Source organism: Chiloscyllium punctatum, chromosome 15 (genome assembly GCF_047496795.1).
Source record: "Chiloscyllium punctatum isolate Juve2018m chromosome 15, sChiPun1.3, whole genome shotgun sequence".
NCBI classification, from domain to species: domain Eukaryota; kingdom Metazoa; phylum Chordata; class Chondrichthyes; order Orectolobiformes; family Hemiscylliidae; genus Chiloscyllium; species Chiloscyllium punctatum.
In genome coordinates this window covers 60,965,163-60,981,294 of record NC_092753.1, presented here as the reverse complement: position 1 = coordinate 60,981,294, position 16,132 = coordinate 60,965,163, and the positions used below count along the sequence as shown (strand labels likewise).

At 38.9% G+C, this 16,132-nt stretch overlaps 1 protein-coding gene across 2 annotated transcripts in view; it reads right to left on the bottom strand.

Moving 5' to 3' along the window:
* Positions 1-208: 208 nt before the first annotated feature.
* tbx15 (T-box transcription factor 15) overlaps positions 209-16,132 on the bottom strand; it is a 114,736-nt gene continuing 98,812 nt past the window's right edge. For both annotated transcript variants that reach the window (XM_072585248.1, XM_072585247.1), the window contains exons 7-8: positions 12,566-12,663; positions 209-2,217 (exon numbers count right to left, since the gene is read on the bottom strand). In XM_072585248.1, coding sequence (XP_072441349.1) covers positions 1,439-2,217; positions 12,566-12,663 — 877 coding nt within the window. In that variant the 3' untranslated portion in view covers positions 209-1,438. The remainder of the gene's footprint in view (positions 2,218-12,565; positions 12,664-16,132) is intronic.

The window sequence follows — 16,132 nt, the reverse complement described above, 5'->3', positions numbered from 1 at the left end:
CTCTTTCGCTCCAAGCGTAACATTGCCTGGCCACCACAGTTTTTGATCATGTCTGTTCTCTGGCAGTGGAGTTATGATAAAGAACATCTTGAACTTCGTCTGTTTTCCATGCAAATGCATTATCATACATTTTGCCTGGCGCCACACAATATGTAAGCACAACTGTAGTGGGAGCATTTGTTTAAAAGGAACACTTTCAGAAGCATGGTTTCATTCCCCACATTTTTTTTTAATTTCATGTACAGATCCATTTACAGGAGGTTGCTTCTTTACAAGCACAATTATTTGAACTGGAAGAAGTTCTTGTTATTAGATTAGCAGATCCAAACACTTAGCACAAAAGAGTCAAGAGTTTCTTTGCAGGTAGTTCACCAAGTTCTGTGACCATCTTAGTAAGTGTTTATTCTTCTTTTGGTGAAGCTATGGTGTCCTAAGAGTCAGAGATTGAGTAAATTTTGTGTGCCTTTCTGCTGGTTAATATGGCCCACCCAAATTAAGGAGCCCAATGGGACAACCTTATAGACTTATTATCTAATTGGGTTCATTAAAAACTTTTGCTCTTTGCACAACATTATCCTCCATTTTGATGAGTGCACTGTTGATTAAAACAAGCAGTTTAGAAGTAATCATGTTTCACTATTAATAGCTTTTCCAGCATTGATTAGAAATGTTTGCATTTTCTTCACATTGAATTCAAATACATACACTATGTTTTCTACATGTTGTTTGAGTCAGTTATTGAAATTGTCAACACTACAGTTTTGCAAAATTGCAAAAGAAAAGCAAAATAAAAAGACAAATGAGCTTGTTTCTTAGAAACTTAAACAATGATCTTCTTTTAAGGGCCAAACACCAAAGTGACATCGGAATGGGCCATTTTTGAAATGCTACAGTACAACTTCCTGATTGGACAGCTCTGAACACAACAATATGGAATACAAGAAGGATCCTAAATGAGACATAATACTTATTAGTATTGAGAAAGGTAACCAGTTTTTCCTCAAAATTAGACAATATACTTTGTCAGGATATATTTCAATATATTTCAGTGCAAATCACACGTGTTGCTGCAAGGGACAGGCATTTGTCCAATTTTGGGAAATCATGCTGCTTATTGAAGCAGAATTCTGTATTTGTTCTGTATGCTGCGTAACAGGGTAAATATCACATTCTAGACAATGATAGATACCCAATTACATTTACATTTTCTGTGTTCAATATAGTTTTACTTAGGGCTTGTTTCTCCCAATATCATTACAGTTTCAAAGACCATTGAGTTCTGGGTCCTTGTAGGATTTTAACTGAAATTGGGAAGATTAATATTAATACACTTTGGAGACATAATTTTACTGCTGCTAGTATTGACATCAACCACTAGTGCATAGTGCTACGTGTGTATGGACAAACTCAGGTAAAGACTTTTTGTTAAATATTCTTTTTATACCATATGCACTGACATTTGAGAAGAATTCCCTGGGACAGTCCCATATTGTCTGGTGTCACAAGTATTCTGAGGCTGCTGGGAAGGAGTGGAGCCAATCACATGCATCCCATCCATTCCCGTGGACAAGAACTGTCTCTCGCTGAAGGCCCCATTGGGAGAAGAGGAGCAAAGTAAAGTGCTTTGGGAGGCATTAAGTTTCTCAGGGCCGGCTGCCAGTCTGGGGGAGGCAGAGAAGTTGTAACCATAAAGGTTATATGGGTTGTGTAATGAGAAGGCATTGTAGGAACTCTGTTGGACATGACTACCACTAAACATGTGAGATGAAGAGGTGTTAGAATTAGGACTTCCTGTTTGCATGACGTACTGAAACTGGGAAGCAGTAAATGGTGGGAGTTGACTGCTGTAAGCATCCATCTTGTTGTTGCCTTGCAGAGAAGAAGGGGTGGGTACTGCAGAGATTAGTGAAGATGTCTTCTGTGGAACAAACGCTTCTGACGGTGGTTGAGAAGAAGCACTGGGACTTTGTAGTCGATTATATCCACCCTCAGCTAGAGCTGGATAACTCTGCAGGGTAGCCATGTTGCCTCGGGCACAGGCTGGATATTCAGAGAGGTTGAGATTGCAGAATTGACTTTCCCTGCAGCCAACATTAAAAGTGTTGGGGGCCAGGTGGAAAGTAGGCGGGGAGCAGGATGGAGACAGTAGATGGGAAGACGCTGAAGGGGATGGAGTTCCTGGGCTAGAAGTTGTTGGTGATGTTCCAGTACTACCTCCTGAAATCAAAACAGAAAACACCAGATAAATAAAGAATCTTCAAATTCAATCAGCTTCCAGTCTTTTGCAAGTTATCCAGCAACTGAAGATAATTTCAAAATCCAATGGGAAAGTGCAAATGCATCATGGTCAGTGGTTAACACTGCTGCCTCACAGCAGCAGGGACCCAGATTTGATTCCATCCTCAGGTAACTGTCTGTGTGGAGTTTGCATGTTCTCCCCTTTTCTGTGTGGCTTTCCACTGGGTGCTCTAGTTTCCTCCCATAATCCAAAAAGGTGCAGGTTAGGTGAACTGGTCATGCTAAATTGCCTATAATATGCAGGGATGTGTGGGTTAGGTACAGTAGTCAGGGTAAATGGAGAGTAATAGGGTAGGGGAATGGGTCTGGGTGGGTTACTCTTCGAAGAGTCAGTGTGGACTTTTTGGGCTAATTGGCCTATTTCTACACTGTAGAGAATCTCAGATTCTATGAAATGGGACCACAACATTTTATCTACAAGAAAAATAAATTAATTTTGTTGTTTCTCTTAAGTAAGAACAGCAAATACAGGACAGTATGAATAAAAAAGGAAAATGTGATACATTATTCTACTTGTATCTTATGGGTTATTTATTTTAACATTCCACACCTATAAATTTCCAACCTTCTCAGCAGTTATTTCCATTTTCAGTTGTTTGCAAAAGTTTGTGTTTGAAACTTGATTAAACGAAATTATAAGGATAGAGCGAGCTAAAGTGAACTGGAAAATTAGGTGTAAGTGATGGATTTGTAGAGCTAAATTGGCAGACATTTAGAGGAATCCTTAGAAGTACTCAGAAATGATACAATCTGTGGCTAAGGAAGTTAAAGATCGTATTCAATTAAAAGACAAATCATCCAATTTTGCAAAAATTAGTGGTAGCTTAGAAGAATGGACAGAATATAAGACACAGAAAAATATAGGGAGAAATGCAAGTATGAAGATAAGCTAGAAGTACAAAAGAAGCTGAAGTGTCTATAGTTAATTAAAAGGCAAAAAGAGAAACTAAAGTGAGTTTTGGTCCTCGACAGTAAGAAGCTGAGCTGTATTAATAGCAAATATGGAAGTGACAGAGGAATTGAATAGGTATTTTGCAGCTGTTTTCACTATTGAGGATACAAATAACACCCCCGAAATAATTGTCTATCAATCCTTGAAAGTGGAGTCGCAGGTAGGTAGGATAGTGAAGATGATGTTTGGTATGCTTTCCTTTATTGGTCAGACTATTGAGTACAGGGTTTGGAAGGTCATGTTGCAGCTGTCCAGTACATTGATAAGGCCACTTTTGGAATAGTGCGTACAGTTCTGGTTTCCCTCCTATTGGAAGGATGTTGTGAAACTTAGAAGGGTTCAGAAAAGATTTACAAGGATGTTGCCAGGGTTGGAGGGTTTCAGCTATAGGGAGAGGTTGACTAGGCCATGGCTGTTTTCCCTGGAGCATCGGAGGCTTATAGAGGTTTAGAAAATCATGAGAGGCATGGATAGGGTAAACAGACAAAGTCTTTTCCCTGGGGAAGGGGAGTCCAGAACTAGAGGGCATAGGTTTAGGGTGAGAGGGGAAAGATTTAAAAGAGACCGAAGGGGCAACTTTTTCACGCAGAAAGTGGTACGTGAATGGAATGAGCTGTCCGAGGAAGTGGTGGAGTTGGTACAATTAGAACATTCAAACAGCATCTGGATGGGTAAATGAATAGGAAGGATTTCGAGGGATATGGACCAAGTGCTGGCAAATGGGACTAGATTAGGTTGGGATCCTTGGTCGTCACAGACAAGTTGGACCAAAGGGTCTGTCTCCGTGCTGTACAGCTCTATGACACTAAAAGGTAAATGAGGAAATGGTACTGAGAAGGTTATTAGAACTAAAATTTGGCAGCAAGCAAAGGACCTGGAACTTCCTCAGGTAAAACAAGTGACTGCTGAGGTAGTAACTACATTGGATTTATTTTTCCAAAGTTCACCTAGATTATATCAGATTGGAAAATAGTGAAAGTGATCATTCAAGAAAGGAGAGAGACAGAAAGAAGGACATTATAGGCCAATTAGTTCAACAACCAAGATGGGGAAAATCTATGAGGAAATATGAGGCAGGATGTTGATATCGTGTACTTAGATTCCCAAAAGATATTTGACAAAATACCTCATCAAAGTGTATTAAACAAAATAAGAACTTTGGGTATAGGGGTTAACATGGATCAACAATTGGTTAGCTAACAGGAAACAGAACGTATACACAAATGAACATTTTCAGGGTCAGCAAGATGTAACAAACTGAGTGCCACTGACATCAATGCCGGAGTCTCAACTCCTTACATCTTCAATAAATGAAAGAAGGGACCAAATGTATAGTTGCTAAACTTGCCATGACATAAAGATAGGTAGGAATATAAATGCTAAATAGAACATAAAGAGTCAAAGAAAAGATAAAGGTTAAATGATCAGACAGAAATTTGACACTTGCTAGAAAAATTTGAGAAAATATGAACTTGGAGGAAAAACAAAAAAAGTGATAAATTGTTTAAATGGAGAGAAATTAGAGAACTCGGTGTACAGAGGGACTTGGTGGCCTACGACATAAATCACACTAGCTTAATATGCAGGTGCTGTAGGTGTTGAGGAAGGCAAATAAAATACTACTGTTTCTTAGAAAGAGAATGGAATATAAAATTAAGGCTTATTTTTCTACCGTTGCAAAGGGTATTGATGAGATCACAACTAGAATACAATGTGCAAGGTTTGGTCTTCTTGTTTAAAAAAGGACATAATTGCAGTTAAAACAAAAATACTTCACTTTGGGGGGATTTCAGTGATAAGGGAGTTATCTAATGAGGAATCGTTGGTCAAGTTGGGACTTTATCCATTGGAACTTAGAAGAAAGACAGGTAATCTTATTGAAACATATCTGATTCTGAGGGTCTCAGGGGGTTTGGCAGCATATGTGGAGAGAGGGGAAAGAGAGAGAGACACAGACAGCGAGAGGCTGAGTTCAAAATTTCCTTTCTGCAACTGAAAAGAATCCTAAGAGGAGTCATATTTGATTCAAAACATTAACTTTTTTACTGAGCACAAGGTTCATTGAGTTTCTCAAGCATTTTCTGTTTTTATTTCAGATTTCCAGCACTTGCAGTATTTTGCTTTAATTAAAAGGATTCTGAGGGGACTTGACAAGGGCAAGTGCTGAAAGAATTTTTTTTTTCTTGTGCGAAAGGTTAGAACTAGCAGATACAATTTAAAAATGAGCGGGCTCCATTCTGATGCAAATGGGTAAAATTATTTCTCTCAAAACGTCATGACAATGCAGATAAGGTCAGTCAATATTTTTAAGGCACAGTTGGATAGAGTTTGATTTAAAAGGTGTGAAAGGGTATCAGGGCAGACAGAAACATGGAAGTGAGGCTTCAATCAAATTGTTTTATTGAATGGTAGAGCAGCATTGAGGGGTGCTCCCACTAATTTGCATATTCTTAAGCTCATGAGGGTGTTTTACACCCGGGTTGACTTATACACAGGGCAACCGCCATATCTGCAGAATTAGCTTCCATGGTTTCAGTTACCCGCAGTTTGCTGTAGCCCAAAAATATTACATGGAACATTCGAGAACCAGGGACCAAGGGGCTGCTGGGGAGGTAAATTTCCCATTTAAATGAATGCGGTTGCTACTATCCACAGTTTCGGGCATCCGCGGTAGGTCTTGCAACATAACCCCCGTTTACACGGTGGGGGGACTACTCCACTGCAAATATCTGAGAAAGCAAGAGGTAATGTTGTTCAGAAAGTGAAGTTGTTAGATGGAACGGATGAGTAATTGCATTACTTTACACTGATTTGGATTTACAGACCAATGGAAAGGAAAATTGGGCTGTTTGATAACTGACAGCAGATTTGTTGTATACCTGTATGATATCATAGAAGGAGTTTGATTGAGGAGGCAGCCATTTGGCCTGATATGTCTGTGCCAAGCCGGCAAACTCTTTGTTTTCAAACAGAAATCCAATTATCCAATTCCCTTTTGAAAACCATAATTTAGTCTGCCCAGCTCAACTCTAACTCAGAAGGCTATGGATTCAAATCCGACTCTAGGACCTGAGCATAAAGTCAGACCTGAGATGCCATTGCAGTTCTGAGGGATTACTGTACTGCTATAATTTTGGTTGAGATGGTAGACCGAGACCTCATCAGCTGGATATTTTGAATAGCAGAATCATTTTACCCAATTTATCAAAGTTTTTCTAAGGCAGATTATATAGTCATTATCATATTGCTGTTTGTGGGAACTTTCTTTGTGCAAATTGGCTGCTGTATTTCCTGTCTTACATACTGACGACACATCACAGGTACTCCAGTAGCTGTAAAGCACTTTGGGATATCTTGTGATTGTGAAAAATGCTGTATAAATGCAAGCCTTCCTTTTTTTTCCCTTTTGAAATATGGAGCCAATGATAGTTTTAGAATTCAGCTTTGTGCAATTGATTTTAACCTTGGAGACCAGATTGAAAAAAGGCAGAATACTTTTGGCCAGTCCAAATATTATGGATTGTTACTGAAATACAGCATCTAGCAGAATAAAGTAACTATGTAAGATGAATCAGAATATGAAAATAAATCAATCTGCCAAACTTGGATCTATTCCAAACCATGATTGAAAGATACTGCATTTTATTCAACATTTGGCATTTGTACAACATTTTCCCAGTGACTTTTTTCTGTCTTTTCTATGACATCATAAAAGACTGTCTTAAGCAACGAGGATTTATTACACATATAGAATGTGTCTCCAATTGAAAACAATGGGAGAGTGTGAGAGAAGTAAAACCATGGTTTGCTCTGGGCAGTATGAAATTGGCATACATAAGAATACTCAATTGGTTTTAAATGAGAGGAAAACACAAGTTGTATCCTTTGCCAATTAGGCTAAGGGTCAAAATGATCAATTATTATTAGAGTATGACTTGCTTATTCTTTTTCATTAATATAACAATTTTTACTGAATCGATTTGAAAATAGGTATAATTGGCTTTAACATTACATTGAAGAATTTAGAAACATCAAGGGAGGACACTTGGTTTGTTTCATAAAATAAACTGAATTGCAAACACAACATGTGACAGTAATCTACTGTTCTTCCATATTTGCAATCAGATACCAAAAACAATATATCGACAATGCACTACAGCACCACATAATAAGCTTTTCCCATTATTCCCCAAAATGATTTGTACAAGGTATGAAATTAATTATGTTGTCTAGAAGAATATTTGTCTAGAAGGAAACAAGTGAAGGTTACAATCCTCATGAAGATCGAGAAACAGATTTAATATTCTTTTTCTAAGTTGAAGCTTGTACACAGCTCACACGGGAAAGAAAAATTCAAGGTAAAAAGAAATAAAATGAACAATTATAATGAAAATGTTGAAATTAACTTTGTAAATTATTATAAGCTAAATTTACATGATAAAATATGATATATTCAGTTTTGATGATTAAAACCGATCAGAAATCTGATTTCATGGATTAGTTTATTGCCTTGAGAGAACTCTGGCTGAATCACAACCATGCTAACCAGGTTTTATTACATTGTATAATCCTGTATAAAGATTTAGCAATCCAGCCTTGTAGTTGCAATGCAAATGTCTTTGTCAGATGAATAAGATGTCAATTCATTCAATGTGTCTCTTAAATTTCCTGGCACAATAAGATTGAGGAGTTAATTCTCAGACTGGCTGCACAGCACTTTCCTAAGCATTTTGACAAAGACCCTCAAAGTAAGGAAAATATGACACTGTCCATCTGTTCAATGCTATACATTCATTTCTTCAATCAGCTTCAGATGAAATAGGAATAGCTCTTTAACTTACCTGAAAAAAGAAACCTCAGAATGTCCTAATTAAATAAACATACAGCCTGGAATGATTTGTTAAATGACGGAGATTAATGAAACAGAGCACTGTTTACTATCACTTTCCCTACCTGGAAGACTCTATTTTGCTACAATTTGTCAATAATCACTTATTTCAAAGGTTTGTGTTTGACAGTTTTAATACTCATCTAACAAGCTTCTGAATTTGGAATTCAAGGCTCAATATGTGAAACCTTCAGCTTCTTTTTGACCTAGCTTACATTCTTGCAGAGGGATGGACATTAAGATTTAGGGGCTTTGCCACTAGGTCACTTCCTCCCCTATATAGTTTTATGAATCTGTCTTCATTGTAGTTACAGTGAAACAAATTTTCTTTTATTGCAATGGATGTGATTTGGCTGGCTAGGCCTGTATTTATCCCCACCCATCTCAAATTGCCCTGGCAAGGTGGTGGTGAACCACTTTCTTGAAAAAACCCACAGTGAAAGGAATTCCAGGATTTTGACCCAGTGACAGTATCGGAACAGAAATATATTTCCAAGTCAGGATGTTGTGTAATTTGGACAGGAAACTTGCAAGTTATGGTGGTGGTCCCATCTATCTGCTGCCCCTGTCCTTCTAGATGATTGAGGTTGCAGGCTTGGAAGGTACTGTCAAAGGATCTTTGATGAATCATTGCAGTGCTTCCTGTAGATGGTACACATTGTTGCTTCTGTGTGCTGGTGGCAAAGGGAGTGAATCTTGAAAGTGGTGGATGTGATGTCAATCAAGGAAGCTGATTATTTGTAGATAGATTTGAGCTTCTATCTAGGCAACTGAAGAGTATTCCACCAAACTCCTGTCTTGTACCTTAGTGGACAGGCACTGGTGAAGAGTTACTTTCTGCAGAATTCCTAATTTCTGATCTGCTTTCACAGCTACTACATTTGTATAACTAGTCCTGTCAGTTTCTGTACAATGGCAACACCAGGATGTTGTTAGCAAGTGATTCAGCGATGGTGATGCCATTAAATGTTAAGGTGATATAAGTAGATCTCTCTTGTAGGAGATGATAATTGAAAATGGTGTGGTTACTTGCCACCTATTAGCCCAAGCCAGGATGTCGTCCAGGTCTTTCTGCATATGGAGACAGACTGCTTCAGTATTTGAGAAGTTCCAAATGGTGCTAAAGAAGTATATGATTATGAGCAAACATCACTACTTCTCTCCTTATAATGGAGGGAAGGTCATTAATGAAGTAGCTGAAGATGGCTGGGCCTAGGATACTACCGCAAGAACTCCTGCAGTGACATACTGGGACTGAGATGGCTGATGCCTGACAACACAATTATCTTTGTTTGCTGGGCCTAAGTCCAAACAGTTTTGCCTGGATTCCCGCTAAATCTAGTTTTTGCAAGAACTCCTTGAAGCCATACCTAGTCAAATGCTGCTTTGATGTCAAGAGCAGTCACTTCACCTCTGGACAAAAGTGAGGACTGCAGATGCTGGAGATTAGAGTCAAAAGTGTGGTGCTCGTGAAGAGCTTTTGCCCAAAATATCTACTCTCCTGCTCCTCGGATGCTGCCTGACCTGCTGTGCTTTTCCAGCACCACACTCTCAACTTCTCTGTTGGAGAGAGATCCAGGTTTCTGAAAGGAGATTCCAAAGGAGTAGTTGCATTCTGACAGTTCTTTCATAGTGTAAAACTATCAGAGGAAGGCAAACCACTCCGCCTTTTTCACTGTAGTCAGCTGCCAGATTCTGAAATGTAAAGATCCTGACAGCCACTGTGACAGCTCCTATGAAACCGTGTATAGATAAGGTGGTGAGGGTTAGGGTGCTGAGAGGTGACAGTGCCAGTTGGCTAGTGTGCCACGTATGCAAGGTGTCAGCTAGGTGGACAACCAGGTGGGCAGGATGCTGTGGGTAGAATTGGGGTGCCTATGAGTAGCCAGGGTGCCAGGGGACTAGATAATTGATGCAGTGTTCAGGGTAGGTGAGAGAAATCAGAACTGATAGGCTAGGAAGATGGTAGGGGGTGGGGTAGGTCTGGGTCCAGTGGCAAGGTGAGATAGGTCCCAGGTGTTTAGAGTGTTGGGGAGTAGAGTCCCAATCAGATCCAAAGTCAGGAGAGGGGTGTTTGGCTCCCAGGAGGTGGGGACAGACTGGGTCCGGAGTGGGAGAAGTGAGGAGCTGAATCCAGATCAGGGAGGAGAAGGGTTGTCTTCCGAGGGAGAAGAGGGGTCAGCTCTTGGGGGGAGGGATGAAGAGGGTTGGGCATGGGTTTGGGAGATGCATATGGTCTTGAGGAAGTGTAGTTGTGGGTCTGTTGGGGAAATTGGAGTCAGTTTGACAGCAACTCAGGAATTCAATATATTTTTTAATCAACCTGTTTGAATGCATTATGTGTTGAACCCGATTCTCCTAGTCTACTGCATCACAAGACACTGCTTTTAAAAGTAAATGTGGTGACATCAATCTGTTTGCATATGATTTCAGATTTTCTTCGACACATCTCAGTTTACTTAAAAAGCGTGAATGGAGATAGCACGTGTGCTTCAGATCTCCAATTTGCTCACAGGTCTTTTAACCTTCTAAACCACAATTCCTCCCAGTAATTCAGGAGCCATATTACATATTTAATATTCCAGCTTTTCCTGAGTATACATACTAATTTTGTTGGAATTCTCCACATTGTCTGATGTAAATAGATACTTTTGGAGTCCTCCAATCATTGGAGAATTCCCCAGCAGAATCTTCAATTTCCCAAGCAATTCCTTCAGAAGTTGCTACAATGGGGAGTCCAGAATGTGTCCATGGGCAATTCCCATCGACACTGATATAATGACTGCCTGACCAACAAAAAATGTGGGCCATTGTCGAACTCTTCAGTAACTATTAAAATCATTCCTTACTTACCCCACACACTTGAAACTGCACCTTCTCCTGCAGCACTCACACCATCCTCCTTCCCCTGGGACCAGGGAAAGCTCTACACCCTACTTCACTTGCTCCAGATCTAACCCTGTCAACAACTCCTTGGGAGTTCACTCCCTCTCATGCCATGGGAGCTGATTCCCATTCCCCCATTGCAGCTCTGTTATGCCCTGCTCTTTAGTCGAGACCTGATCTGCCCCTACATCATACCACCCACCCCTAGAACCCAGTTCCCATCCCCTGCTCCAGACCTGATAGTATCAACCTTACTTTGTCTTTTTTTCATATTGTTCTCTTCTTCCAATTGTATTGTTACCACTGATGCCCCACTCCCAGGAATCTATCCTTGGTCCCTAGTTTCATCTACACGCTGACCCTCAGTGACATCATCAGAACACTTCAGTTCCTCCATGTAAGCTGAGACCACTCAGCCTAAACTCACCTCCACCTCTCCTGATCACTCAAAATTGTCAGACTGCTTGTCCAATGTCTGTTAATGGATGAACAGAACTTTTCTCCAACTTAATATTGGCACAATCAAAATCATTGTTCTCAATCCTTGTGACAAATTCTTATCAACTTTATCCCTTTGCTGGAAACTGACTGTGACTGAACCAAGGTGCGAACAACCTTGGTATTAGACTTGACTCTGAGATGAGCTGCCAACTACATGGCCCATGTCTTTACTACACTCTCATATCTTTTCCTTTATGACTTCATCCAGCTCCACAGCTTCCTCAACTCATTCTCTGCCGAAATCCTCATCCTTTCCCTTAGCTCTATGCTTGACTATTCAAATGCATATCTGGTTGGTCTTTTATATTCCAGCATCCATAAACTTGAAGTCGTCTAAAGCTCTGCTGCAAGTGTCTTAACTCATTAGAAATATTGTTCATCCTCCCCTTATGCTCTCTGACCTGCATTGGCTCATAGGTAAGTAATGTCCAGTTTTCAACTTCCATCAAGACCTCATGGTTCCCCCTTCCATAATCTTCTACATCTCTCTACATGATACTTTTCTTTCCTCCAGTTCTGCTTCCTTGAGCATGTCCAATCTTAATTATCCCAACATTAGCTGCCAAGACTGTAACCTTTGGATTCCATTCCTGAATCTTTCCAACCTTCTTTTTCTTTCTTCTTCTTTAAGGTGCTCCTTTTTAAACCAAACTTCATGTTACAAGTCCTATTGTCTCTTTATGTCATTCAAGAATAAATCTTGTGAAACAATGCTCCTGTCAAACACCTTGGGTTATTTAAATCATTCATGGGATGTGGGCATCACTGGTTGGGCGAGCACTTATTGCTCATCCTTAATTGCCCAGAGGGCAGTTAAAAGTCAACCACATTACTGTGGGTTTGTAGCCACTAGCAGACATGTTTTTTAATAATTGGCAATAGTTTAACGTCATCAGTGGACTCTTAATTCTAGACTTTATGACATTAACAGCGCTATATAACTACAAGTCTAGGAGGTAATCAAAGAATGACTGTGAAAATAACCATTAAAATTTTGTAGCCTATACAGGAAAGAAATGAAGAATATAGGTGGACGTTACCTTGTTGCTTTTGCATGTTGGTAAAATCCTCAAATGTGAGGGTCCGAACAGGAGGTCTCCAGAAGGCATATGTCTCCATAATGGCCTCTAAGCCAGTTCTGATCAAAAGAAAGCAAAGAGGAAATATAACTGTGTATAGCTTCAACACTCACATCAATCTCCCCATTGTCCTGTTTCCAGCTGGGGCATTTTTCTTTTCTCACACTGTTCGAGTAAGATTTATGCTCCGACATTTTCCACAAATCTATTCTTAACTCATAAAACAGCTTGTTTTATGGGTTTGAAATCTTTAGCTTGAGCCATGGCTCTTTTGCATAATGTATAATGAGAGGTCATTTAATTTTGCAATTTTGACCTTATAAAACTCTTGCATTATTATTGGTCTTCCACAATTCTTACATATATGTCATGTATGCTCACTTATTTCTTAAAATAATTTCTCAAAATAACATTGCTTATGGGTAATTAATCTAAAGGAGAAGAACTGTGGAGTAGGTGGGATATTGGTTTAATGTTTTCAGCTCATTAGGTACTGACAGATGATGTTGATGCTATTTTCCACACATTTACTGTCAGTTCATTATTTTTGCCTTCCAACTACTTTTGTATGCCTCTGGCCTTACAACAAAAGAAAATAGCACAAAGTTTCTACTGAAAGGGTGTTATGTTTATGGCATTATTTGCATATAATGAAAAACAAATTGTAATAAGTTTCACAAAAGAACTTGGAAGTTTTATATCTGGAATCAGAATTATTAGAAAAGCACCAAGGAATTAATAAAGTAGAGAGGTGTTTGGATAGGCAAAATATATTCTCCTGTCAGAAAAGTTTTGCCATGTATCTTTCATAAATGGGTAGCTACTACCACTGTAGCCTGTGAAGACAGGTATAACTTTCTGACAGAAAAGGTGACTGGGTTAATCAGCTGCAGAAAAAAGGAGAGTGATGAAAAGAGAGAAGTTAGAATGACAGACAAGAAAAGGATGGGAACAGTGTTGTAAGAATGGAGAGAGAGTACGCTGCAGAACCTGAAAGGTTTAAATGATAATAAGAAAACAGGGCTAAAGGTATGACGACAGATGTAAAAGACAGCAGAACAAGCTTAACAGTGGAGAGAATTACAAAGGGGGATGCATAGGTGAATAGAGAACCTTCAGCACAAAATAAATCAGGCGATGAGGCTACATGATTTGACAATAGATGTTTAACTGAAGTTGAAGATGCAGAAGAATAAAATTATTTGATTGGCTTTACTTTGCAATGTATAATTTGATTAATTTTATATTGAGGGGATAGGATGATGGCTAATGACATGCTATGTGGTTATAGCTATAAACATTGAAAATAGGAGCAGGAATAGGCTACTCCACCAATTGAATCCACTCTGTCATTCAACATCATCATGGCTGATCCTGTAGCTCACACTGATACTCCCACTCTGTCCTCATACCGACTGACACCTTCAGCTCTAGAAATATATCTATTCCTTTCTTAAATATACTTAGTAACTTGGTCTTCACTGCATTTTGTGGTAGACCATTCTGGAGAATTTTGAGGTAGTGGTTCGACACTCTTTGAGTAAAGAAATTTATCTTTATCTCAGTCTGAAATGACCTACTAAATTTTGAGACTGTGATGCCGCCAGGGGAAACATCATCCCTGCACACCCTCTTTGTTCAGCCCTGTCAGACTTTAATCACAAGTGCTAGGGTAGTTAGTCTATGGTATAAGGAAACTTGGCGCTGGCAGAACAAAATGTCATCACTAGACCATACTTGTGATTATTCAGTCACATCTGTTGCACCTCAACCACACACACACAAAACCAGCTGGGACATATTATGCTTGTAACTTTCTGAGGTGTTGTATCGAGCAGTAAGCACACACTGGAAAGAGGTTTCCATGGAGATGTACTGGCACCAAAAAAATCAAAACGCACAAGCTGAACAAAAGAAAGAACAGAAAAAAATTAAACTCTAAAGTAATTTCACATATTCCCTCATCTTTTAGTTTGACTGTTAATAAATTTTACACCTTTCCAGTATTGCAGTATACTCAATAGACATCCTTAAATCTTTCTCCCAAACCTTTCCTTTGTTCTCCTTCCCCAAGCCCATCCTTCCCCATTTCCCCCCAACCCCCAGCGTACACATATACTCTTCATTTGATTTTTACTTCAAATACTGAGTGATGTGTGTTACTGAAAGACATATCACCACATCTCCAAATAAAGGCTGTGTATTTTTCTTGTGTATAGTTGATAATATTAGCTGCTATATCATTTTTGTGTTACAATAGTAATAAATATGGAGCAAATGTCAACTTTCATCAACAGATTATTATTGCTGAGACTTTTCATGGACTAAAATGGGTTTAAGGAAAGGACAAATACTGATCTAAATTAACTGCCGTGATCACCTGACAATAGATTGAGGTAGGTCCAGAAGACTCTGGCAGAATAAATAAAATTATGATTGCATCTATTGACAACAAAAGCAGGCAATTAAGTCAGTATTAAGAAATTTGCATCTTCTGTCTTAATTCACATTTGTTTTTAATTTCATACACCGTGAGATGAAAGGTTCACCTTCCAGTTGGTCAGTTTAGAAGGACAATGGAGCCAGATTTAAGAATTAACAAATGAATCAGCAACTGTTTTTGAGTAACAACACAAAGAAAAATGAATTTCATTGGTAACAGCAAGGACTGGAATCTCTTTCTCTCTCTATTTCTTTCTTAGTATTTAAGAAGATACCACACCTTGAAATTTGGGGAAAATGATCACTCACTGAGACCTCAGGGATATCTACAACATTTGCCACATGTTAGACTATCAGCCAACACTTAATCAGCTGTAGCCTCAGGATAAAAACCTATAATGAAGGATTCTAAGGACCTTTAAACTGTAAGGTGGTTATTCTTACCTTTATAAATGTAATACCTGCGTGTGTTTGTGTGTGTGTTTGACATTGTGTTTTGATTATATTTTCTCAGGGATTGTAGATAATCAAATCCTATTTCTTTCATGTAAGGGAACTTTGTGATTAGCTCCTTCATTTTGACCTCATTAACTGCATTTTTAATTGATGTAGTAATATAGCTGAAAAGAAAGAAAAATATTTGTTGCAACTGTCTGAAAGAGGGTTAACATGAAAGGAGCTGAATCACCCTTCCTCAACTACTTGTAATAGTTGTGTATAGCATTGACTTTCCACAAAAAAAAGTTACTTCAAGATTAAAATCCTAAGCAAATAGAAAATTGTTGCATTCATTATTCCTCTTACTTTACGAAATCTATCTTTAATCAAATTCCATCCAATTCACGTATTTCACCAGGTCGATCTCAGAAGATTTCTGTTTTCCCTTTACTGTTCCACACATTTGCTAGTCTTCATTCAGCAGGTAGTTCTACTCCCATCACCATCTATCGGACTAAGCTCTGTCCAATTAGAGAAGCCATCCATCACTGTTTTCCAGTTGTATGTGTGCACTGCAATGCAAATACCTCAGGCCAAATGGAATTGTAGTTGGGCTTGCTAATAGTCCAGCTGTTCTGCACTCCACAT